The sequence below is a fragment of the Monodelphis domestica genome, chromosome 6 (assembly GCF_027887165.1).
Source record: "Monodelphis domestica isolate mMonDom1 chromosome 6, mMonDom1.pri, whole genome shotgun sequence".
Taxonomy (NCBI): domain Eukaryota; kingdom Metazoa; phylum Chordata; class Mammalia; order Didelphimorphia; family Didelphidae; genus Monodelphis; species Monodelphis domestica.
In genome coordinates this window covers 4,891,486-4,917,757 of record NC_077232.1, presented here as the reverse complement: position 1 = coordinate 4,917,757, position 26,272 = coordinate 4,891,486, and the positions used below count along the sequence as shown (strand labels likewise).

Below are 26,272 nucleotides of genomic sequence, written 5' to 3'. Positions count from 1 at the left end.
CCTCTTCGTTCCTACTTCTTAGAAGCCTGTTTCCATCAAAACTCACATCGTGTCACCTTCTACATGAAATGTTTAGGGAACCCCCTAGCAGCTAATGCCCTCCTTCTGAAAATAACCTAGGTCTATGTCGGTGAACCGGGGCTATACCCCTCCCTCTTTCCCACACTCCCCAAGGGCATTTCTCACATCACCCACCCCTCTGTCCAGCAGCCCAAAGGGAGCACTTCCTCCCTTCCCTGTCTGTTGTAAGGGGGCAGATCACATGCAGCATGAGGGTTGCTGTTTGGGCACTCGGTCTCTAAAAGGTTCACCATCACTGACCTAGCTTGTGAGCCCAGGTGCCCAGGAGGAGGGTGAAACCTTCTACAATAATAGGAATAATAATAATAGGAAAATTGGGAAGAGGAAAGGCTTTGGCAGAAATGATAATGAATTCTGTTTTGGACATATTAGGAATATTCATTCCATTTAGAATACCCAATGAGATCTGAGACTGGAGACAGGAAAGAGGTTAGGTCTGGATATCCAGATGTGAGAACCATCTCCAGAGATGATAACTGACTCTATGGGAGCTGATGAGACCATCAAGTGAAGCACTATTGAGGGAAGAGAGAAGCAGGCCAGGATAGAGCCTTCGAGGACATGCAGTTAGCGGGCATGACTTGGATGAAGGAATAACAAAGGAGACTGAGGAGGAGTGGTCAGGCAGGAGGAGGAGAACCAGGAGAGAGCAGGGTCACAAAGGCCTAAGAGAGAAGAGCTCCCCAGGGATGTGGACTAAGAAAAGGCCCTTAGATTTGGTGATCAAGGGATGGATCCTGGGTCACTCTGAAGAGAACCATTTTAGTGGAGTAAGGTCAGAGTGAGAAGAAGGAAGAGGAGGTCCCAGCTGTAGACAAGGAGAGACAGACAGACCTGTGGCACGTGGGGATGGACAGAGCAAGTGAGGGCTCACCAAAGGGAGCCGGGGTGCAGTTTTAGGCTGAGACGGAGACTAGGACCATCTTGGAGGAGATGGTGCGCCAGAGATGAGCTGGACTGAACGGGCTCACACACATGAGAAGAGAGGCTCGCCTCAGGAAGGAAGGAGAGGGTGCGTCTCGTCAGGGGAGCCAGGAAGGTAGGAGATGGAGGAAGAAGGAGGAAAAGAGCTCGAGGGAAACGGCCTCAACCTTTTTTAGTCAAATCCAAGGCAAGTTTCTCAGCTGGAGGAGCCGGGGAGGCTTGAGGAAGAGTGGAGAGCGGGAGAGAATTATAAAACGCGGTCTAAGAGCGTTGCCTACCTGCCGGGAGAGCCCAACGGAGACTGCATAGGCAGAAATCCGTCCTGGGACCAATTAGCCAGCCTAGTGTGACTTTCTCCAGCTTCGCTCAGCAGGACATGACTACGAGTGAAAGCAGTGGAGGATGGAGGATTCAAGGCTGGGGCAAGACTAGTGATGGGACTCAAAAGAAGAGGACAGTGTAGAGCCGAGCGGGTTCACCCAGGGGTCAAGATGGGGATGGAGGAGAGTGGTCAGTGCAGCGATGACAGCCTGGCCAAGAACGGAGGGGCGGAGGGACAAAGAAAACCGAGCTATCAGTCACCATATGAAGAAATGCTTCAGATTCCTGGCGGAGAAATGCAAATGAAAAGAACTCTAAGCTTCTACCTCGTGCGAAATGACTGCAGAAGAGAACAGAGTCAGGGCTGGAAGGCATTTGAGAAACAGGCACACTAAGGCACAGCTGGGCCATGGGGGTCAAGTGACTTGCCCAGGGCCACCCAGCTGGAAAGTGCCTGGGGCCAAATTTGAACCCAGGACCTCCCATCTCTAGACCTGGTTCTCAATCCACTGAGCCACCCAGCTGCTCCCCAAAGGGATTCTTCTTTTAGACTCTTACCTTCTGCTTTAGAATTGATACGATGAAAAATGGGGATGCCCCTGTTTGTACAAAAATATTTCTAGCTGCGCTTTTTGGGGTGGCAAAGAATTGTAACCTAAAGGGACGCCCCCCATTGGGGAATGGCTGGACAGTGTGGTGATGGCCTCCTGTGTGCTCTAAGGACTGATGAACAGGATGATCTCGGAGAGAGCTGGAGAGACCTTTATGGACTGATGCGGAATGAAACGAGCAGAAGCAGGAGAACATCATGCACAGTCACTGCAATACTGAGGGGTGATCAGAGGTGACAGACTGTTACTCACAGCCATGCAAGGAGCCAGGACGATCCAGAGGACAAAGGCTGCTCCCCCCTCCAGGGCAGGGGGAAGAATGCAGATGGAAGCACGTGACTCATCACTCGTGTATTTGGGGTTTGGGTTTATGAGATTATTCACTCACCAAAGGGAATAATATAGACATGTGATAATACATGTGTAACCCAGATTGAATTGCCTGCCGGCTCCAGAAGGGGGACAACATGAATCAAATCACTTTGGAAAACTTATGTGGAAATTTGTTATTAAAACAGCAGAGACATAAAATAAAATAATGCTCTATATTGATTCCAAGGCAGAAGAGCAGTAAGGGCTAGGCAATGGGGGTCAAGTGACTTGTCCAGGGTCACACAGCTGGGAAGTGTCTGAGGTCAGATTGGAACCCAGGACCTCCCATCTCTGGGCCTGGCTCTCCATCCAGAATCGCCCAGCTGCCCCCTCCAAAGGGAATTGTTTTTTTTTTAAAGGCACAAAAGAACTGATATGTACAAAAGGACTCAGCAGTGGGAAAGGCCTGGAAGCCAAGCGGTTGGTGCCCGTTCACCCACTGTCCCATGGGAGCTTTACGTGCTCTCATGAAATACCGCCAGGCCAACCTTCCTGAGCCATCACAGCGTCCAGCAGGGCTAGCAATAGGTCCCGACCCCGAGCTTTCCACAGTGGCAGACGGGGAACCCTTCTGTTCCTGGTTCAACCCCCCAGGCTCTCACCTCCCACAGATGACCGACGATGGGCGCGTCGGCCCACGAGTGCTCCGCGTTCAGGCCCATTTTGCCATTCTTGAAGACGATGAATGTGAACGTTTTGTCGAACCACCTGTGGCCAAAGAAAGCCGATTCCGTTCCTCAGCAAGAAAAACGAACCAAACCGGCCAGAGGAGCTGGCCCGGCCCTCCCTGGAGACCCCGTCCCCCCTCCCCCCCTGGCCCATCCGTGCAGGCGCAGCACCAATGTTTGGAGCTGGATTTCCCCCATTGTGTTGGCCTCCATATGTCTGGAGCACGCCACTTCGAGGCGAGGCAAGCTGGGTTCAAATCCTGCCTCTCCCACTCGCGGTGTGACCCTGGGAGAGCCTGATTCTTCCTCTGTGCAATGAGGGGGCCCCTGGTCCTTTGTCTCTGGCCAACCTCACCCCTGAGCCCTCTCCTTATGTTTCTTCTCACAGGCATTCCCAGCCTTCGAGGCCCCTCGGCTTCACCCCTTCAGACCTTGTCATTTGTGCCTTTGCTTCCCTCCTCCCTGCTGAAGTCGCCCCCTCGCTAGGGCAGATGCTCAGCCCCTCCTGGAAGGTCCCTGCCTCCAGGCTTCCTTCATTTGGGCCAGCTCCATGCCTGGTGTGTATTGTGCTTCGGTCCTGTCTGACTCTGTGACCATTTTGGGGGTTTTCTGGTCAAACATACTGGAGCGGTTTGCCATCTCCTCCTCCAGCCCATTTTATAGATGAGGAAATGAAGGCTAACAGGATGAAGAGACTTGCCCAGGGTCACACAGCTAGGAAGCGTCAGGCTGGATTTGAATGCAGGAAGAAGAGACTTCCTGATTCTAAGCCTGGAGCTCTGTCCACTGCCCCACTTAGCTACTCCTTAGCCTGGCACATAGTAGGCTTAATATAGCTTGTCGAGTGCTTGGCCATCAGCTATTATCACTGCCTGGACAGATGGCATCCCCAGTCTGTCTGCAGAGGCAGGGACGAGACTCCCACAGGATCCCAGGGATGACCGAGTTCCCCGACAGTCCTGTAGTCCCATAGACTAGCCAGGGGATGGAGGAGATGGCCAGGACCCAGCCTGCTTTGGGGCCAGGTCGAGCCCTCGCTTCTCTCTAATGTCCAGCCTGGGGGCTGAGCTCATTCCCATTGCCAGGCACCCAGGCGGCATTCTGGCCGGAGGGCTCTCGTGAGGATGGGGAGAGGCGGGACTCTACGTGAACAGGTGACCTGAGGGATGTTTTCTGAAAAAAATCTGAAACGACATTCAAAAAAGTGGCCAAGAGCTGAGACTTCTGTGTCTCGGCGTGGCTGGTTCTAAGAGTGGCCAGTCTGGCCCTTGGGGATCCCTGGCCTTGCTTCCTCGTCAGACAAGAAGCTTTCCCAGAGACCCGGGGCCGGGCCGGGGCTCCTTGGCAAGCGCACACCCACCGTACCTGTCATAGCACTTGCCGTGGAGCAGAGACTTGGCATAGCTGTCCATGGAGGTGAGCGGGTCCTTCTTGCTGTAGCCCTGCTCAGTGTCATCCATCGTCACAAAGAACGCCGCTTTCTCAACGGCATCCAGAGACTGCTTGTTCTTTCCCCGGGAAAAATATGTTTGGCGAGCCTTGGCCCAAGGCACTCTGCAGCAAAGGGCAGACACACAAGGAGGTGTCATCTCACTTCCTTCTACCCTAAGACACGCAGCTTAAAGGCTCTCGCTTGGGAAGCCCTTCTTGACCTGGACCCCAACCCATCTCTGCAGCTTCCTAAGACATTACTCTGGTGTGTCCACCTCGGGATCCTGCCACCCTCCATCTTTCACCCCCAGCCCTTGCATGTTTGGAATGGACACAGCCTTTCCTCCCTTCCTCCTTCTTCCTTGAAGATGCAGTTTCCTAATAAAAGTGACAACCCTACCCAAACTAATCTCCTTATTCAGTGTCATACCTATCAAACTACCAAAAAACTTTTTTTATAGAATTAGAAAAAATTATAGCAAAGTTCATCTGGAAGAATAAAAGGTCAAGAATATCAGGGGAACTAATGAAAAAAATGTGAAGAAAGGTGGCCTAGCAGTACCAGATCTTACACTGTACTATAAAGCTGTGGTCATCAAGCCAATATGGTACTGGCTAAGAGACAGAAGGGAGGATCAATGGAATAGACTTGGAGTAAATGACCTCAGCAAGACAGTGTTTGATAAACGCAAAGATCCCAGCTTTTGGGACAAGAACTCTCTATTTGACAAAAATTGTTGGGAAAACTAGAAAATAGTATGGGAAAAATTAGGTTTAGATCAATATCTTATACCTATACCAAGATAAATTCAAAATGGGTAAATGACTTAAATATAAAGAGTGAAATCATAAATAAATTAGGTGAACATAGGGGGCAGCTGGGTGGCTCAGTGGATAGAGTCAGGCCTAGAGACAGGAGGTATTGGGTTCAAATCTTGTCTCAGACACTTCCCAGCTGTGTGACCCTGAGCAAGTCACTTGGCCCCCATTGCCTAGCCCTTACCACTCTTCTGCCTCAGAACCAATACACAGTATTGATTCTAAGACACAAGGTAAGGGTTTTTAAAAAAAATTAGGTGAACATAAAATAATATACCTGTCAGATCTGTGGGAAAGGAAGGAATTTAAAACCAAGCAAAATATAGAGAACATTAGAAAACTATGGAACTACACCCAAATGGCTTTAAAAGAATGTCTATCCTTTGACCCAGCCATAGCACTGCTGGGTTTGTACCCCAAAGAGATAATAAGGAAAAAGACATGTACAAGAATATTCATAGCTGCACTTTCTGTGGTATCAAAAAACTGGAAAATGAGGGGATGCCCATCAATTGGGGAATGACTGAACAAATTGTGGTATATGTTGATGATGGAATACTATTGTGCTCAAAGGAATAATAAAGTGGAGGGATTCCATGTGAACTGGGATGACCTCCAGGAAGTGATGCAGAGTAAGAGGAGCAGAACCAGGAAAACATTGTACACAGAGACTGATACATTGTAGCATAATTGAATGTAACTGACTTCTCTACTAGTAGTAATGCAATGACCCAGGACAATGCTGAGGGACTTAGAAAGAACCGTGGGAGCAGAAATGCAGAAGAAAAACAAGATTGATCACGTAGTTTCATGAGGATGTGATTGGGGTTTTGGTGTTCAAAGATTGTTCTCTTATAAATATGTATAATATGGAAATAGGTTTTGAACAATGACACATGTATAAGCCAGTGGAACTGCTTGTTGGCTCTGGGAAGGGGGAAAGGGAGAGTCATGAAACATGTAACCATGGAAAATATTCTAAAGAAAAAAACAAAAAGGAAGATGCCGCTTCCTCCCCAATCCCTTGCACCAGACCCATTGGGGCACATACATCTTTAGTGGAAACTCTGCCCTTGTGCCATCTCTGTTTGCCTCTATCTCCCCCGACAGAACGCCGGCTCACTCTCGAGCCAGGCTGGTTCATCCTCTGTACTTGGGTCATGCAGTGGGCGCTCAGTAAATGCTCGCTGACATGAACAGGCAGACACAGGTTGGAAGCTGAGAAGCATTCCCTGCCCGGGCTATTGGCTGCCTTTATCTTGTTGAAACTCTGTCCTGTGTCATTTGTAAAATGTGTTCACCCTGTGTGAGGAGTCCCTTCACCAATGCATCAGACCGGCATTCTTGGAGCAGGTCGCTTGGGGGGGCCAAGAGAGAGGCACGCTACGTTCCCAGGTTCAGCCAGAGAGCGAGAGGCAGCTTGCACAAATCTTTGCTCCCTCTTGGGTCAGACAGAAGTCAGAGAGGATGGAAAAGCCCATGCTGGCTCCTTCTCCGTCTGCTCAGGGGGCAAAGGCGGAACTCGCTCTTGGCTCTTCTTCACTGCATCAGGCGTCCACGGCAGGTGCACCGGCTTCTTGCTGGACGGGGATCTGCCCGGCAACAAGTGACGCCGCAGGGTCAAAGGCTGGAAAGCTGCGCCCGTGTCTCCTCGAGGCGCTGCTGGAGCTCAGCCGGGACCAGCCCCCTCACCTCGCTCAGAGGAGGGAACCACCTCCTTGGCTGGCTTCTCTGCACGGGCTTCGCGGGCTTCTCTGGAGCCTCCTCTGCAAAGCCTAAGGCCGAGCTCGGAAACAAGCAGCTGCTGCCGCCCCTGAGCTTGAGGCAGACGGAGGAAGGGAGAGAGCAGAGCGCGGAGGAGCCATGGGGGAGGCAGGACGAAGAAGGAGCCTGGCCTGGCCTCGGAGGCAAAGGGAGGACAGACAATGGAGATACCGCTGGGGGGGGGGGGGGTGCTGGCACACAATGGGCCCTGCTTCGAGCCCGCTGGGGTGAGGGACGGCCGGCCTGGCCTCTCTCTCTGCGCCCGGCCGTTTCCGGGACGACAGACGGTTCCTAGTTTGTTGTCCGCCACCGTCCATGTGCCGAGGACAGGCACCGGCGAGAGGCTGAGCCAGAACAGGCTCGCCAGAGGCCGGCGCCCGGGGGAGCCCCAGAACCCCTCCACAGCCGGCCACACGGAGGCCCAGGAAAGGCTAGAGAGAAAGGCCGGCCGGGACTCACCTGTCGCCCGCAGTGAGGGCGGCCAGCTTCTCCTCGCCGGCCTGAGGCTCCGAGGGGTCGTCCAGGATTCTCTGCATCTGCTGCTCGATCTCGCGCGGCTTCAGCAGCCGCCCGTCATGGTAGAGCCAGACCTTGAAGTAGCGGCCTCGGTGGTACACCACGATGTGCCGGCTGTCCTTCACATGCTGGATGGTGTCTAGGAGCGGGCGCGAGGCGGCGTCACGCTCAGAAGCCCCCCGAGGCCCCCCCGCCCCCCCCCCCCGGCCAAAAGCAACCAAGGACCATCCGGCAGCTCCGCCTCCACTCACCCGTCTCTTCTCCCGGGATCCGAGACGTGTTGAACATGCGCTCCCACTGCGCCGAGCACAGCGGGACGGTGGAGCCCAGCAGGAGAATCTGGAGCACGGACCGAGGAGGCAGCGCGATTCGTATAGAAAGCAGACGAGGAAAAGAAAGAAGCCAGATCTCTCGGTATTCCAGGGATGCGCGCACACACGCATGCCACACACGGGCACACAAAGACACGTGTGCACAGACACTCTCACGTGCACACATGCACACACAGGCACTCTCACATGCACACAAACACACACATGCACACAGGTACTCTCAGTGCACACATGCCCTCAAACACACGCATGCCACACACAGGTACTCTCACATGCCTCACATGGGCACACATGCACACAGGCACGAGCACAAAATGCACACATGGGTGAACACATGTGTGAACACACGTATGCACACACGGGCACACAAACACGCACGCCACACACAGGCACACAAAGACATGTGTGCACACAGACACTCTCACGTGCACGTATGCACACAAACATGTGTGCACACACAGGCACTCTCACATGCACACAAACACACACATGCACACAGGTACTCTCAGTGCACACCTGCCCTCAAACACACGTGTGCACACACAGGTACTCTCACATGCACACAAGGCACACAAACACACAGGTTCACACATGAACACAAGGCACTCTCACATGCCTCACATGGGCACACACGCACACAGGCACGAGCACACAATGCACACATGGGGAACACGTGTGAACACATGTATGCACACGCGGGCACACAAACACACGTATGCACACACAGGCACTCTCACACAGCTCACACATGGGCACATGCACACACGAGCACAATGCACTCTCACACCACACACAGCACATGCACACGCAGGCACACACACATGCACACACACACGCACACTCAGCATCATACCGCCTCCTGCGACTAGCAGACGTCCCTGCATCACCCTCATGGGCAATGGTGGGGTCTGGCTTCGTTTTTCAAGCCCTTAAAAGGAAGAAAAGCCCCCCTGGGACGCCGCGTCCTGGGAATGGATGTCGCCGCCGCCTGAGGGCGCTATACGATTGTGGCCCAGTGAGGTCCTCCAGAGTAAACCCTCTTGTTCTGTTTGTTCTCTCTGGGGGGCAGCTGGGTGGCTGGAGGGCTAGAGAGGCGGGCCCAGAGCCGGGCGGTCCTGGGTTCAGATCTGGGCTCGAGCCCATCCTAGCTATGGGACCCTGGGCGAGTCCATTAAGCCCCGCTACTTGGCCTTTACGCCCTTCTGCCCTGATTCTAAGGCGCAGGGAGGGGGCTCAAAGGGGGCGGCCTCTGGGCCAGCTGAGCTCGGCCTCGGCCGGGTTACGTACTGGTTTGAGCTCCTCCCGGTCCAGCTTCTTCCGGTACAGCAGGATGGAGTGGATGGCGTTGCCCGCCCGAGCAGCCTGGATGGTGGTGGGCAAGATGTACAGCAGATCCTGGGAGGACGGAGGAGAAGAGGGAAAAGAGGGCGTCAAAGCCGGGACCCCCAGAGCGCCTCCCGCCGCTTCAGGCGCCGCGCTCGGACCCTCCTGGGCGCGCGGCCCTCGGGGGAGTCCGGCCTGGCCCGTCCCCGTTTTATGGCCATTTTCCTGCCCGTGTCTGACATCTCTGCAGCGGCTGGGAGCTGGAGGGTGTCTGTAACGTGAACGGAAGCTCCTTCCCCGGCCACTAGCTCACGGGGGTCCCCAGATCAGAGGAAAGAGGGTGTAAGCCACGGCCGCGGGGGAGCTCTTTGTTGAGCTCCAAAGGGGGTCCTGGAGCTTCCGGGTATTCACCCGCCCCAGGGGATCCTGGGAGTCACGGGCGCAGCGCCCTCCTCATCCTGATGGAAGGGCCGAGGTGCTTCTGAGCCCCAATTAGCATCCCAGGCCTGGGCGAGGCCGTCCGTGAGCACCCCACAAGCTCGCTCTTGCAGAACAGGCCAGCTTCCAGGTCAGTCTGTCTGGCTCAGCAAGAGGTGGTAGGGGCTTCCGCGGTCCCCTCCCCCCACGCTCCCAGGGGCCCTCCCCACACATGGTGACCCGGAGATGCTGCGCAGCACTCACCATGGCGTAGTAGTTGCTGTTCACCATGATGGGGCTTCGTCCTCTGAGGTAGATGTACTCTTCCCACCAGTCACTGACCTACATGGGAGAGACAAGCAAGAGACAAACACAAGTTCTTAAAGGGACTCCCCGGCCATGCAGACACGCCTCGGGGCAGGGCCCAAACGGAGGGGCCATCGGAGGACGCCGTGCCAAGATCGCTTTGGAAATGGGATCCCGGGGGGCATGGAAGCCTCTACCAGGCAGGGACCTCGAGGGGGCCCCCTTCGCCTCTCAGCAGAGGAACACGGGCTGGGAGAGCTCAGAGACCCCAGGGTCGGGCTTCCCGGCTCGTCAAGGAATTCTTCCCAACATCTATCCATCTATCGACCTGCTACTCTGCAGACAATTTGTCCTGTCTTTAAAAATGCCCAAAGCACTTGCCAAAGCCATCAGCTCTCCCTGCAGGCACCCGCCGGTCAGATCCCTTCTCATTCCCTGCTTCCCTGAGCAAAGTTCTCAGTGTGGCTCTTCTCCTTCCCTCCCCCTCTCCGAAGGGAGTGAGGATCTGACTGTTCCTCAATGGGATGCCTCTTCCTCCCTCCCTCTCTGCCTCTCTCCTCTGGGTGGCACGACTGACCGCCCTCCCCTCCTGGGCACCTCCCCATGCCAAGCTTTGGCCCCCCTTCTCCTTGGTGCTCCTCCTCTTTGATCGCCCCTCCTCAGACTCCTTTGCAGGCTTATAATGCAAATCAGACCCTCCTGTGGTGAGTCTTCCCTGAAGTTCTGTCCTGCTCTGGCTCTGGCTCTGGCTCTCCCACCTCCCTCTTGCTGCACTAGCTCTGAGCCAGAAGGGCAAAGGCTAAGTAAACAGGATGAAGGGACTCGCCCTGGGTTACACAGCTAGGAAATGTCTCAATCTAGATTTGAACCCAGGTCCTCACAAGTGCAGGTCTGATGCACTATCCACTGTGCGACCCCACTAGCCCAGGGGGAAGGGGGGTTAATGACCTTCTCTATGCAGGTGATGCCTGGATCTCTGTCTCGGGTCCAAAGCTTCCCTCCCAGACATCTTGAAACAGATGCCCTGATGACAATCCCAGACTCAATGCGTCCCAAACGGGACTCACAATCTTTCCCTCAGACTGTCCTCTTCCAGACTTCCCTGTTTCTGCCAAAGGCACCACCACCACCCTTCCAGGGTCTCGGCTTTGCAATCTCCGCACAAACCGGTGTTCCTCCAGCTCGCCTCTCTCCCTCCCTGCCCACTGGAGCTCTTTCTACCTTCTGTATCTTTGACTGGCTTCCTCATTAGCCCATGACCTTCTTGCCCAGATTTAGGCTTCCCCACTGGTCTGTCTGCCTCCCATGCCTCCACGCTCCGATCCATCTGGCGTGGTTCAGTGATTGTCGTTAAACTCTGGCATGTCCAGGGGTTTCTTAGGGGCCCCCCTCTGAACAGAGACTCTCCTCATTGTCTTTTAAAGCTCCCTCCCAGCTGGAACAATCTACCTTCCTGTCCCCCATGACCATCCGTCATCTCCTACGTTGGGTCTCCAGGCGTTAGCACTAGTCAGCCTCTAGGCCTGGCACCCACTAGCCCTCATGTCCACCTCCCAGAGCCCCCCTGTCCCCTTTAGAAGCAGCTTCTGTACAGAGTGTGAATCTTAAAAACTACTCAGACTCTAGAAAATTTGATTAAGCTATTCCCCATTTTTAACAATGAAGATACTTAATCAGAAATGTATTGAGAACTTTAAAAATTACTCCACCCTACTCAGACAGTGCCTTAGGGGAAGATAAAGTTGCAAAGTCCTGATTGAACAATGAAAAGTCCCTAACTCATACCTTACAGTAAAGCTAAAACCTTAAGCTAAGTGGTCTATTTTTAGATCTAATACAAAAAGGTGCTAAGTACCTATAAAGGTTAAATTAGTACCTAAAAGGTCAAGTAACTTACAAAAGGCAAGCTTAACAAAAGAGGTGTGAAATACTCAAAAGATATAATCTAACCAGAGAAGGTGAGAACAAAAGAAGATGAGAACTAAGAATGGGCAGTCCTGGGGAAAAGCATCTACTGTGATTGGTAGATGTGAAAATTTAGGGGAGAAAATTTTTTTAAAAGGAAGGGGTAAAAGGTAATTTAGTAGCTGGAGTTTGGAGTTGAAATGAGGGACATTTTGAATTGAGTTCGCAATTGAATTCAGTTTGGAGAGGATTTTCAGTTCAGAGGGAAAGAACCCAGCTTGGAAATGATCTTGTGGTAAGTGATAAAGAGTGACTCGCTCTCTCTTAGGCTCAGGCCTTGGTCATTTTGGCTGGGCCCTTTAATACTGCTTGGCTCAGCCTGAGCCAGAGCAATTAATTCTCTCTCTCTCTCTCTCTCTCTCTCTCTCTCTCTCTCTCTCTCTCTCTCTCTCTCTCTCTCTCCCTCCTTCCCTTAATTCCTTCATTTATATTAATTAAAATCTCCATAAATCCCAGTTGATTTGGGTATTTTCATATTTGGGAATTTCCCATGGCAACCACTTATTTTAGATTTTAAGTCAAAACACTAACAATTATCTTTACCAGTTTGGACAAAAGCTTTACAGTTTGGCATTTACAGTTTTTAACATTTACAGGAGGCTGCCTCGATTTACCCCCAGTTTGGGCCCTTCCTCCCAGACGATGATGGAGTTTGCTCCATCGTGCCTCTATTTGTTCCTTTCCACTTAGGTAGGGCATAGACAGACTTGTCTTCTCCACTGGAACGTCAGATTCCAGAGAGCAAGCAGGTGCTTCACAAGCGCACATTGATGGACCGAGGGCAGAGACCAGCTCTTCTCCCTTATGTCTACCCCCAAACCCAGCCACATCAGGCGCCCAAACAGGAACCGCGCCCGTGGAATAGCCGTCTACGGCCCGTGTACTCACGTAGTTCGTGGCCCACCACGATTTCAGCTTCAGATACCACTGCAGTCTCGGGCCAAGGTTAGTGGAGAAATCTTCAGCGAGACCCTTCATTCTCTGAAAGTTGTCTTTGTTCAGCAGAGGCTGCACTGATTCCAGGTACTAAATGGAAGGAAATGAAACAAAGAAAATCAAAGCCGGGGGACGCTGCAGGAGAGCATAGTCGAGCCAATGATACTTTCATCCATGTAGGCTTTGGCAAGCCCCAGCCTGAGTGTTGGGAGGCTTCCGATTGAGGCCTATCTTGGATACACCCTGGCAAAGGACAAGCCCACTTGTCTCCCAGGACCTCCATTTCCAAGACTCTATTGGACAGAGAGCCAACCTGTAACAGTTGAAGGGGAGTTTTCACACCTGAAGATCCTCCGGCCAGAAAGCCAGAGGTCCCCCCAACCCCCTTGGGAAGACGGTGCTTAATTCTTCTGCCAGATTGGATTTGTTAGTTTATCTCCCGTTTGTAGTAACACCCTAAGCCAGTGAAGCTTCATTCTCTGACCATGTGACATGATGGGGAAATGGGTGATCGGCACCCCCAAGCCTGGAGTGGGTCAGTGGCCCCCTCTCTGAAGGATCATGGAAGCAGCTGCATCTGTCTTTAAAATCTTGATTCCCAGGTGCCCCAAATGGACCCTCCACCATGCCTGCCATGAGATGGTGCTGGGGAGAGGAGACAGTGAGCCAGCAGCGCCCGACATGGAGACCCTCTGGCCGGTCTCCCCTCCCAGGGCTGGCTGGTCTGAAGGGATGGGGCAACAAAGGACGGGATCTCTGTCCTCATTCATCTCCACCAGATGTAGTGTTTGCCTCAGCCCTGAGACGATCTGGGGGCCGGTTCACCAAAGCCTCAGCCACTCCAGAGCCCCTGGGAGCACAGAGGCAATGCCTGCCTTTAGCAGAAAGGTGGCAGGCACTCTAAGCACTGAGATGACATTCAATGCCTCACTGAGCACCCCTTCAGACCCCATCAAAGAGTCAAGGGCTTGAAAGCATTAGAACACGGAGAGCATCATTCCGTTAAAGGCAACGTCCTGGAGCAACATACCCTGTTGACAGTATCTTTAACAGCGGGCACCGGGAGGCGAGGCAGGGATGTCTGAAAACTGTACAGCATTGGTTTGCGGCCTGAGAAAATCTTCACCATTCCCTGAAATCCAAGAAAAGCCTATTAGAGTAGAACCAAGTGGCTGTGGGCACCTCCTAAACCGTTCCTGATTAAACTAATTGGTTTTAAAATGAGACTACAGGAATCTAAGAGCTGAAAGCCTTTTCTGATTCTATTCGAGACAGAAGAGGGTGGGGGCAGGCACTCCAGGGGCATGGAATATTGCATGGAATGTCAGTTTTTTTCAGTAGGTTGATTAGTTTTGCTGATTTTTTTCCTCTTCTTGTTTTCCTTTTCTAAAAAAACGGGCTACAGAGTGAAATTTATGGGATGTTAAAAATAAAAAGTATCCATAACAATCTCTTTTGGAAAACAAAATAAGTTGGTGTCCCTTCTCAACTATTTATGGGAGGGTTATTTGGGGCAGGTTTTTTTTTTTCTTCTAAAAAACAAGCATCTCCCTGCCATTCCCAGGAACCCAAACATCACTGAGTTGAAAAGAAATGGGCATGTTAATACCAACCCCAGAAAATAATCCATTTGGGGAAGAGTCAGAAAGCTGAGGTAGTTTCCTTTCCATGACCTACATGCACCATTCCATTACCGGAAACAACCAGATCGTAGACTTAGAGCTGGAAGGGACCAGCAGAGGCCAGTCTTTTGGCCAAATTCAATGGTTTGGTCAGGGTCTTGGGCTGGATTTGAACTCAGGTCTTCCTGACTCCAAGTACCCTAGCCCCTATAACCTGCTGCCTCATTTCTTGAGGTAAACTGTGAAGAACATTTTGGGGCCCATTCATGGATTGGTTCCGTGTGTTGACACACCTTTGTCCCATCCTCCCAGTTGCTTTCTCTGTCCTAAGGTAACAAAGGATCGGAACCATGGAAGCGTGGTCGTGGCCTAAACAGAGCCCACTGCATCCCCCCGCCCAGGAGATCTCCCCGAGAGATAAAACAGAAAAGGACTGTTGAGAGCCCCTCCAAGTTGCTGATCATGCAAATGTTCTCATAGTGAAGGGTTTTAGGAACTAGTTCTCGGAGCTCGAATAAATCCGGGATCAGGTTGCAGGCATGTCGCCTTTGCCCTGATGGCCCAGTAGCTTCGCTGTTTGCTGCCTGGTCCTTCTGAAAGTGTGCGAAGCCCAGAACGGTCAGGGGAAGTACAGCTTAAACGCGGGGCAGCCGAGCCGCTCTGCCTTGCCAGGACTGGCCCGAGGAGAGCACGGCCCGCCTGAAAAGCGAAGGGGCCCTGCGGGAGGCTCGTGAGCCCTGGCTGCCTGCGCCTTGGATCGCTCCAGGCAGACCCCACCCAGGCCTATATGTGCCCCCTCCCGGAGCCACCACTAGGAGTCTCCCCCCCGCCCCTTGAGGGCAGGGACTGGGGGCTGTTTGGGTTTGTTAGTTTGTTTTTAATCCGTGTAATTCCAGGGCTTGGCGCAGTGCCTGGCACAGAGCAGGTGCCTGGATTAGATGATGGTAACAGGATGCTGGGCTTCTGGAGCCCTCGGATGAAGGAAGAACCGAGCCCTCGCTCTGGGCTGCGAGCGGAACCGGCTGGAGACGGAGAAGGGAAGGGAAGAAGCACTGAGGCTCCCGCCAGACACCAGGCGCCTCACAAATGGGACCCTCACAACAACCCTTAGCATGCCCACTTGACAGGAGAGGAAACTGAGGCTAAGCACCCATTAAGGAAGGGCTTGAGGCCAGATTGGAACTCTGATCTTCCTGACTCCCAAGCCACATGACTGACTGGCCTCATCTCCATAAGGGGCAGCGGGGCAAGTCCCAGGAGAGGCTTCCGGGCCACGTCGGGGTCTGAGGCCTCTGGCTCGGGAGAGCGGCCGGCCGGCAGCAGAGAGCTTCCTCTCGCTCAATAGCTTTGCTTTTTATAAGGCAACAGTCATATTTCTTTGGAAAACCTTCGCCTTCTCTATACGCCACAACATCCCTGAATCAGGGCCGAGATTTCAAAGGGAAAAAGTCAGACCAGGAAGTAGTCCAGGCTTTTCGTTGCCCAAGTGTTGGCCTGCTTTTCTCCAGGGTCAGTCCCGGGTCCCATTGGTTGGAGTTGCCCGAGAGCTGCCACTCAGACCTTGTCAACCACTTTTAAACAGCCCTCGGTGCCGGCTTCCCCGGCCCTCCTGCTCTCTCCGGCAGCTCCTTCCCCAACAGCTCTCGATTGTCTTTTAGGGGAAAAGTAACCTTAAAGGTTGTGTTGTCTGTGAGGGGAAGGCAGGGCAGTGGGCAGTGCAAAAGTGAAAGCTGGGGAGATACGAGCTTGGATGCTGCCTTCCTGGCCATGAGATCCTGGGCAAGTCTCTTCACCTGACTCAGCCTCCGTTTCCTCAGCTGTAAAATGGGGCCAAAATCCCAAAATTGCTGGAGAACCAGACGGATCCCACGTGAACTTTGCCAACCTTAAAGCACTCTCTAAAGGCCAGTTGTTGTTGTTGTGCCTAAACATATTGGCAGTGAAGGGCTTTTAGAAAACGTTTCTTTTCCTTCAGATAAATATATGACTAACTGAGGCCATTCAGAAGCACGTGCGGCCACTTCTACCATTGCCATTCCTCTACGGCCCTTCCATGGTTCCCGTCTTGGAGAGGCTCCCCAATTCCAGAAAGAAATAAGAAGCCAGCAGGAGGGGAAGGCTGGGTGGCTCCGTGGACGGAGCCTCAGACACATGCTAGCCGAGTGACCTTAGGCGAGTCACTGCCTTAGGATCAATATTTAGCATTTTTTAAAGAACCAAAAAGAAGGCAGCAGGAGGGGAGAAAAGAAGGGCAGCCTCCGTGTGGCTCCATTCTGGATGAGGGAGTCGGCAGCGAGTCGGGGCAGCTGCTAGGAAGGAAAATGGGAAAAGGAAGGAGATGGGCTGGCCCCCGCCCCTGCCGAGCAGCATTACCATCCAGATCCTGGTGCCGCGGCTCAGCTTGCCGTACTCGGCAAACATCCAGCCGTGGTAGGACAGCAGCATCTTCAGGGAGTACCTCATGGCGACGATGAGGGTGACCCAGAGCCCCGTGCCAAAGAGGATGCCGCTGACGATGTTCTTGGTCTGGCTGGACATGGACCCTCTGTGAACAGACAGGGCAGGGGGACGTTAGCGGGGGGGGGGGGGGGGGGGACCCCGAGCTTTAGCCCGATGCGAGCAGCCTTGATGTCAGAAACGCCTCTCATTGAACCGCTTTCCAGGCCAAAAGGGTCATTAGTGAGAAGGCCCTGAGGTGCCCTGAGGCCTTTTTACCTTGTTCCCCATCTTAAAATCAAATCTGGGTACTGGCTCCAGGGCAGAAGAGTGGCCAGGGCTAGGCAATGGGGGTGTAGTGACTCGCCCAGGGCCTCCCAGCTGGGGAGGGTCTGAGGCCAGACTTGAACCCAGGACCTCCGGTCCCTGGGCCACCTCCCTGGCCCTCATCCAACACTTCCCCTTTCCCTTTTCTCTAGGACTTTGTGACTCTGCTCTCTCCTGGTTCCATCTGACGATTCCTCAGTTCTTTGCTGGACCCTCTTCTCTTCCCCGCCTCTCCCTGCCCTGCTTCATCCATAGGGATGATCCCACCTATACACAGCTGATCAATAGCTGGACAGACAGACAGAGACAGACAGACCCACGGGCAGAGAGACGGTGAGCATCCACATCCACAGGTCCAACGTGGAGCTCGTTCCCCCCTCCAAACCCTCTCGTCTTTCCAACTTCTTTCTTGCCATGGAGGGCGCCATTGTCCTGGCCCAGACCTCCAGCCTGTGACCTGGGTGTCATCTTTGAACAGCCATCGCCGCTCATCCCACACATCCGGTCTGTTACTGACACATCCTGAGGCGTGTCCACACTCACAGCCCCCTCCCCCCTTGTCTACACTACTGCAATAGCCTTCTGATTGGTCCCCTCCCTCCCCCAAGTGTCTTCCCCACCCATCACCCAAGTTTCCTAACGTGGGTTTGACCACTTCCTCTCCCTCCCTGCTGTCCCATCACAACCCACGGTGGTCCCCGTTCCCTCCAGAACCGAACACGGAGGCCTCGATGTCACCAAAAGCCCTTCCCAACCCGATCCTCCACCCTTCTTCTGCCGTCTTCTCACAGTCGGCTCCGTGAATTCACCTCTTTGGCAGCTCTGCCCTCCCTGGTATTCCTCCAACACAATGTTCCATCATCTCTTACCTCCAGGCCTTTGCCTTTATTGTCCCCCATGCCTCCAACTCTCTCCTTCCTCTCCTCTTGCTGTTCAGTTGTTTTTCAGTTATATCCAACTCTCCATGGCCCCGTGTGGGGTTTTCTTGGCAGAGATACTAAAAAGGTTCTCATTTTCCAGGTAAGAAAACTGAGGCAAACTGGGTTAAGTGACTCACTTGGAGTCCCATTAGTAAGTGTCTAAGGCTGGATTTGAATTCAGCTCCCTCTAAGACTCGGCTCAGAAACCACCTTCCTCCGGCAGCCTTCCCTCCTTGGCCCTGTCTGTCCTTCTTAGAGATGGTCTCCATCTCCGCTGCACGATCGATCTCGTCCCTGCACCCCAGCCCCCTTTCACGTAACTATCCCATGAGGAGGCGGGCCCCTGAGAAGAGGGGGTGGGCGGGGGTCATCCCCAAAGCCCAGCCCAGACAAAGGCCGAATAACGAATAAGCACACGATGATACCTTTCGCGATGCTCCATGATGGCCATCTCCAGCTTTCCATGAGAAAATATGAGGAATTGAGGGCCCGACTCAATGCTCAAACTTTGGCAGCTGCCAAGCTGGAGTTCTTAGAGGGAAAAGCATCCCGTGTGTGTCAGTCCAGAGATGAAGGGGCTCCCTTAGGAGGTCCAGGGCCCTGCTCAGATTCACCCCAAAGCCACAGTCAGCAGATTCCGTTCAGCTCTGGCTTGGGGAAGAGTGTCTACAGCGGTCTCTTGCCCCCACGAGAGCCACACTCAGAGCCCGGGATTCGTGGATCATTTACAGAGATGTACTGCTTGGAAGCACCGGTCTGCCCTCTACCAGACTATTCACCATCTCGGGTGAACCCTAAAATGTCAGGAAACGAGGGCCAAAAACTACACATACCTAGAAAAAGGGACATTTTGAAAAGGGCGACAGCTGGAAGATATGGAGACCCTCTTGGGGAAAGGGTGCCCAGAGCCCCTTGGGAGAGCCCAAGCCTGGAAGGCCCATGTTCTAGCAGAGGACGGCAGGAATGCACAAATCTGTAAATACTCAGATTCTAGCAGGCTTTGGATGATCAAACTTCTTCGCTTTCATCTCAATCTTGAAAAGAAACACTGGAGAAAGCCAAGTCATTCAGCAGGAGATCCACGGGGAGGAACGATGACTGGAACAAGCTGAGTGCAGAGAGCAGGAACAAGCCCAGCACCTACAGCCGGAGAAGTCCAGCAGCTCCAAGAAGGCCCCGGGAATGGAACCTCGCTCCTCAAGGCTGAGTCACTGACTGGGAGTCCTACCTGGGGCTGGAGAACACTGGCTGCCACCCTCTTATTGCAGCGGGTCCAGCCAAGTCTTAGGGAATTCCCAGTTCCTCTCTAGGGTTGCTATCCTTGGGGAGAAGGGGAGATGACTTTCCGAGGTGGGTGAGGGGCTAACCTGAGGCCCCAAGCCCACACTAGGAACGTCTCCCTGTCTCCAGAGGCCGTCAGCACGAGGGCAGGAGTCAGGCTATAATTTCCCTGTTTCCTTCTGCAAAGGTTCAAGGGTTGGGAGACACCCATAATTAGCACAATGACTTAAGCCGCTGTGGTCAATGGATCCCGGAATCTGTCCACCTTTCACTTCTCGCCTCCGAGATCAAACGAAGTCTGTTCTGAAAAGTAACTTTGACCGTAACTTGCTTTAGTGACGGACGTTCATGCCTGAACGCGCTGGATGCCCTCCTCTGTGCCTTAGAGGCCTGAAAGCCCACAATGCTCCTGAGTGTGGCAGGAACTCGATCCGAATGTAACTGGGAGATGTTGAACAACATAAATAAAACTACAAGAAGCCAGAGATCATGTAAATACGTGGTTTTCCACATCAATCTGTGGACAAGCCGTGGATCCTTGTGGACGGTGTAGCGGTCCTCCTTCCTATGTGAGCGTGACACGTCTGATTCAGAGCACACCGCCTCCCTTTTCATGGGCGGCCTCGTGTCTACGTCTCTCTACCTTATCCAGCAAACTGAGTCGGACAACTTAGTCAGCTAGAGGACAAAGAGTTGGGCCTTCTTTTTACACAGGTTACTCCGGCTCCATAAGATGTTCAAAGAGATAAATGTGCAATTCCTCGACCAGCCTTCATTAAGTGCCTACTGTGTGCTAGTTACTGGGGCTATGAACACAAATGGAATCACATATAATTCACAAGGAGAGACAATAAAGATTGCATGGAAAATAAACACAAAGCGGTTTAGAGGCAAGTTAATTTAGGAAGGGAAGCAGGGAGCAGTTGGGGGAGAATCAGGAAAAGATGTCATGAGAAGGCACACCTGAGCTGCATCTTGAAAGAAGAAAGAGACGCTCTGAAAAACTGGTTGTGGGGAGAGAGCCTTTCAGGCATCAGAAACAGCCAGGGCAAAGGTGAGGAGGCTAGAGAGAGCCCTGCCTTGTGTGAGGAGCAGAGGGAAGGCCAGTTGGGAGTGGCCTCTGGGGGTTCTCATTCCTTTATGATCCCAAATGCTGGGGAAACTCTTCTGGCTTCTTGTAGTGGAAATGACTGGCCCTGAGTCTTTGGGCTTGCTGTGAGTCTCAGCTCCTACTTGGAACCTATTCTATCAAGAAGGCAGGAAAAAAAAAGCAGAACAGGCAGTCCCTCCTGCCTAAGCTCAGTTTCCTGCACTCCCTCAAAAAAATAATAAGAATGTCAAACAAAGGAGAAGGACATCAGTTTTAAGAAAGGAAAGAAGCTCTCACTCACCCACACCCACACCTGACTTTAAAAGAATGCTGGGGGAATGGTTGGAGAAATGAGTTAGTGGAAAGGAAGAAAAGGACAGAGCTGGAAGAAGAGGGTAAAATTCTTAAAATCTCAAAATGAGAAGACCTCAGAGTTCCACAGACCAAACCACAAAGCCAGTGGACAAAATCCTGTCAGATGATCTGAGAATGATTTGTCTTCAAGAAAAACAGAATGAAATAGTCTAAATACCATATTTCATGGAACCGATCAACAAAATAAAACTTTCTGTAAGTACTGGCAACAGAGTGTAGAGCACAAATCAAGATAAGGCACAAGACGGGGACAAGGAGGAATTCCAATTTAAATTCACCAGAAGTGTTGTTGTCAAGCTTCACAGTCGATGAAAGAGACTCTTTGCTAGCCATCAGGAAGCAATTTAAGTATCAACAAGCACCCGTTCAAATTGCACAATATTAAAAAAGGATAAGAAATTAGAATGTGTCATATTGATAAGCAAGAGAAATTGGCCTGTACCCAAAGATAAGCCTCCCTGCAAAGCCAAGCCTACTTTTCTAAGGAAAAGACCATTCATTGATTAGGCTCATCTATTCAAGGTGGCTTTGGTGGCAAGTTTTACCAGTCTCTCTTTTCTAGACCGTCACAGGCTGTGGAACCAAACTCATCACACCGTCGACATCTTCTGACCTTCCCTGATCTCAGAGCTAGCTTGAAACCCCAGGGCAGCAGATTCCTAATTAGCACCCCCTCCCCCCATCACTGCCAATTCTACCTGAATGCTCAAATCTACAAGGACAAAGTTGAGCCTAAATCTGCCCTCAGGATCCAGGAAGAATCAGGAAAGCTCTTTAAACACCTGAAGACAGACTCAATTGCTTGCTGCTTAACCTGCTCTCCATCTAAAAGGTAAACCCAGAGAAATATGGGTACTATTTCCCCATCTCCTCAAAAACAGGATTTGGCACCCCCAAATGCCCACAGGCATTCATTACAATCTCCTCAGAGCCGTGCCAACCCTGAGAGTTCAGAAGGCTAAAACGATGAAGTGGTTCCAGGGTTCCCCCTCTGGGGTCCTCCCTGAAGCTGCCTCCAGACAGCTGGAGCTCCTGAGAATCCTCCCACGGCCCCTGCCACGCCAAGGAAGCCATCTGGGGCCGCAGAGTGCCCGGGGGCTGCCACCCCATTCCGATCCCAAAGAGGGAAGCGGCGAGACCAAACAAGCGACAAGAGAGCACACAGGCAAGGACGGAGACAGCTTAAACCAAACTCCATCTTTACGGACCGTCCTTGGCACATCAAACTCACGAGGACCCGAGAACTCGAAACAGGAGACGGCCACTTACGTCATGTCGAGGGTTTGATTGATCTTCGCTATTATTCCTAAGGAAGGATCCACTTTGGCATACATGGTTGACATCACGCCCACCACCACAATGAGCCAACTGGACGGGCTGGCGGGATAGACGCCCGTGATGATCCCATTCTAAAAATAAGCACAAAGAGGGAGGGAGCTTTGCAGAGCGGTCAGCAATGCATCCACTTGAGGCATCTCTTGACCCTGCCTTCTCTAAGCAGCTTAGCATGAGCCAAGGCTGACCCGGCCGGCTGGGCACTAGGTCATTCGCACTGAGCCGAGCAAGGGTCCCCAGAGGGGAAGAGGGAGACCTGCGGACCGGTGGAGCCGGCCAAGCCTGGACGCATCCCCGAGAAAATGCTGTCATGTTCTGGGGATTCGTTGTCAGGAACTCGCCTCCCCTCCTTTCTGTTCTCCGTCCTTTACCCATCTAAGGCCCTGAGCAGCTTCCCAGGGACATGGGGGCCCCCGCGGTGGTGCTTCGGATAAAAGCCCGGATAAAGCCCTCAGCCTTGGCCTGCGGCTCTTCGGCCTGTTATTCTTTGCCTTCATTTGCTCAACTGATTAGGAAAATCCAGCCAGCTTAAATAAGAACTTTTCCCACCCACTGAGGAATGGCTTCCTGTACTTGGACTTTTGAAATAACGAATCGAGCCTTTGTGCAAGCCTAACTTCTCTGGAACACTCTAGACTTAACGTCCACATCTGTAAAATGGGGACAGGACACACTTCTTTGACTAACAAGCATTTTGGAAGGATTCCTGGAAAAGTCCAATTCGTCGGTGCTTTGGGGAGTAAAAAAGGGGGTCTTTGGACTTCACTTGCTTTCCAAACTAAGCTCACTCACGAAGAGCTTGTTCAGGGCGCTCAGAGATGTTATTCGAAACAGATCTATGAAATGCAATCTTTGCTTAGGAGTCTGCTGAGCAGAAACTCTCTAGGCCTCTGGGACCTCTGACACCGAGAGAAGCTCAACAAATTCCATCTCTTCATGGAATGCTTTCATTGAAAACTAGAGCGCATTCCCGGGATTTTTTAAAATCCCCCCCTAGATGGCTCCAGCCTGGATCGCTGCATCCTTGTCACCAGGGGATCCCTTTGGGCCTGACTGTCCCTTCTAGTCCCAGGAAGACAGCTTCTTGGACTTCATTTTCTATTGGTTCTGTCCTTCCCAGCGACACGGATCAATACTTATTAAGCGCCTACTATATACCATATAGGTACCGTGTTAAGCTCTGGGGATCCATAAAGAAGCCAAAGACAGTCCTTGCCCTCAAGGAGCTTACAATCGAAAGTCTCCACTGCAAGACTTTCCAGATTCATATAATCTCATCATTTTGATTTCCTTTTAAGTTTCCTTTTAAGCTAGTCGCAAGGGGCCAAATTCAGGCAAAGCCCTTTTACTTGGTTTGTTTGGTCAGCAGGGGTTGGGGGAGGCACTTCTTGATATAATCATGTGATTGTTTTTATTCTGCTTACCAATATGGGTTATTAGGTTTCACTGATCATAATAATGACTTTCACAGAGACTCTGGGTAGGTCATTTGCAAAGTCTCTCAAGCTGCAACGTCCCACAGGGGCCGCAGAGGCTGCCTCCATTCAGCACAGGATTTCCTTGAACCCGGAAATCCCGGCCTTGAGACTCTCAGTTGTACAAAAAGCTAGTCCATGACTCCCTTGAGAAGATGGAGTAAAGGAGGTTTGGGGTGAAATGCGGGCCCTCCAGCTCAGCTTTTGTGGCCTGTGCAGGCTGGGGCTGGGTTGGCGCCACTCCTGACATTTAAGCGGGTGGCACCCACTTGCTAGATAAGACAGATTGCCCCAAAGCTTCCAAGAAGCAGAAGGCAGCTACGAAAAGTAAGTGCAATCTCAGGGTGAAGAAAGAACCCCGAGATCACGGAGGATGCGGAGCGTCCGCGTTTCTAAACGCTTTTTCTCCGCCCTCCCGCGGCACTGAAACGTAGCATGTGTGCCTGACTGAAAGGGCCCCAAAGCCAGGAAAACCTTGAATCTGATGAACTTCTTCTTCCACGAGTGGAGGCCAGAGAGGTAAATCTGCTTCAGGGCTTCATGACTCAGGCGCAGGTCGATTCCGTCAGGAGTGACCGTGAACTGAAATGCTACGGCTTGGTGAGCTTCCGCCATCTTTATCCAGCACCCTGCTGAAAGAAAAGGGGCAAAAATAACTCCAGGAAAGTGGAACCTCGCACGTATTCTGGGAAAATCCAACCCCACATGTTCCCCTCTGGGTGCTAATTTTTTTTTTTAACCCCTCACCTTCCATCTTGGAATCAGTACTGTGTATTGGCTCCAAGGCAGAAGAGTGGTCAGGGCTAGGCCATGGGGGTCAAGTGACTTGCCCAGGGTCACCCAGCTGGGAAGTGTCTGAGGTCAAATTGGAACCCAGGACCTCCCATCTCTGGGCCCAACTCTCAATCCACTGAGCTACCCAACTGCCCCCAGTGCTAATTTTTTAAAATAAACATTTAAAATAAGACTTTAGTAAGATTTTAAAAACATTTTAAGTAAGACTAGAGTCAGTCTGCAAGTATATCCTCTTTGCCTCAAGTATCTCTTGACAGAGAATGATCTCTCCTGCCTCTTCTTTTTTCAAAGATATTTTATTTTTCCAGTTCCATGTAATAACAATTTCCGACATACATGTTCCAAGATTATAGATCCAGACTGTCTCCCTCCCTCCCTCCCCCATTCCCTCCCCACCCCCTTTGCCCGGAGACGGTAAGCAGTGTGATCTAGGTTATACGTGTATTGTCACTCTGCATCTTTTTTAGAGGAACTGAATCCAGAGCTGTACATAGACTCCCCGAGGCCCTTCCCTTCTCAGGCCAATTGGCCAGACTCCTAAAGGCAAGTCTCAGGTCATGTCACAACTGCAGATGATGCAACGAGCCCCACTGCTGCTCCGTCCCTGCATGCCAAAATCCAGTCTCATTGGGATGGATTCAGGTCAGATATTCATGAAGTGCCTACCATGTGCAAGGCAGCAGCATCCCAGACATCTCATCATAAAACACTAGAAGACTCTTGGTGTTAAAAGGATGAGCCAGGCCTAGAGATGGGAGGTCCTGGGTTCAAGTCTGGCCTCAGACACTTCCCAGCTGGGTGACCCTGGGTCAGTCACTTCACCCCCATGGCCCACCCCTTACTGCTCTTCTGCCTTAGAAACAATACACAGTATTGACTCCAAGATGGAAGGTGGGAATATTAAAAAATAAATAAAATGTGCCTTTGCCGTAGGGGAAAGCGGTTTCTCAAAGGCAATGAGCCATTCTCTCTTGTGCTCAGTTCTGGGCTCAGCAATTCCTTCTCCACTGGGCAGTATCTACCCGTCCGAGACACAAGTACCACTGGAGGATGCTGCAACCTACTCCTGGCCAACAGGCATTCTCGTTCCCTTGACTTCTCCCATGTAAGCACTGGGGCGTTTCCTCTAGGCGGAGATGGGCCGCTGAGGGTCTGGGGGAGAAGGGCTCGGAGGGCACCAATAAGTGGCGCCACATCCCAAAGAAGAGGCTGAAGAGTGGCTGGGAGAAGAAGCTGGGCCTTCCACAGAGCGCTCAACAAGGACTCAGAGATGACTCCTCTGGTCCGGGCACAAAGAGGGGACTAAGCCCTTCTCCGCCCCCCCGAAGTCCCAACATTCTAAATAAGAACTAATAAGTAAAGGCCAGAGGATGGCCTCCAGCCAGTGTTGGGCAAATCCTGGCAGCAGCTCTGTGTGTGTGCGTGCATGTGTGTGCGTGTGCATGTGTGCACCTGCGAGGGTGGGGGAAGGGAGGGTCGTCTCCTGGGAAGGGTTGAGATTTTTAATCTTTGGAAGGAACGTCCACATCTGAGCTCACGGCTCTGCGTCCAAGGCATTGTGGCCAGGAAACAAGAGACAGAAACCCAGCTGGCCCCTGCCCTTGTGAAGCCTGCATTGTCTTTGGAGCTGACTCGCACCCAACCTGGAGCTTCTCGGAGCACAAACCAGGAAAAGCTGCATCCACCGGCTCCTTCGATTAAATTCATCAAACATTTTTTTTTAAACCCTCCCCTTCCATCTTGGAATCAATACTGGGTATTGGCAGAAGAGTGGTAAAGGCTAGGCAATGGGGGTGAAGTGACTTGCCCAGGGTCACACAGCTGGGAAGT

At 52.2% G+C, this 26,272-nt stretch overlaps 1 protein-coding gene across 5 annotated transcripts in view; it reads right to left on the bottom strand.

Annotated features, from left to right (window-relative positions):
* The window catches only part of CPT1A (carnitine palmitoyltransferase 1A), a 58,296-nt gene that overhangs the window by 9,243 nt on the left and 22,781 nt on the right, over nucleotides 1-26,272 (bottom strand). For 3 of the 5 annotated variants that reach the window (XM_007497793.2, XM_056801178.1, XM_007497794.2), the window contains exons 2-12: nucleotides 24,122-24,279; nucleotides 22,107-22,246; nucleotides 16,782-16,953; nucleotides 13,817-13,918; nucleotides 12,739-12,876; nucleotides 9,844-9,921; nucleotides 9,127-9,234; nucleotides 7,759-7,846; nucleotides 7,451-7,646; nucleotides 4,343-4,531; nucleotides 2,912-3,017 (exon numbers count right to left, since the gene is read on the bottom strand). In XM_007497793.2, the coding sequence (XP_007497855.2) occupies nucleotides 2,912-3,017; nucleotides 4,343-4,531; nucleotides 7,451-7,646; nucleotides 7,759-7,846; nucleotides 9,127-9,234; nucleotides 9,844-9,921; nucleotides 12,739-12,876; nucleotides 13,817-13,918; nucleotides 16,782-16,953; nucleotides 22,107-22,246; nucleotides 24,122-24,262 (1,458 nt within the window). In that variant the 5' untranslated portion in view covers nucleotides 24,263-24,279. The remainder of the gene's footprint in view (nucleotides 1-2,911; nucleotides 3,018-4,342; nucleotides 4,532-7,450; nucleotides 7,647-7,758; nucleotides 7,847-9,126; nucleotides 9,235-9,843; nucleotides 9,922-12,738; nucleotides 12,877-13,816; nucleotides 13,919-16,781; nucleotides 16,954-22,106; nucleotides 22,247-24,121; nucleotides 24,280-26,272) is intronic. The other 2 variants (XM_007497795.2, XM_001363112.3) reach the window with 1 other exon arrangement.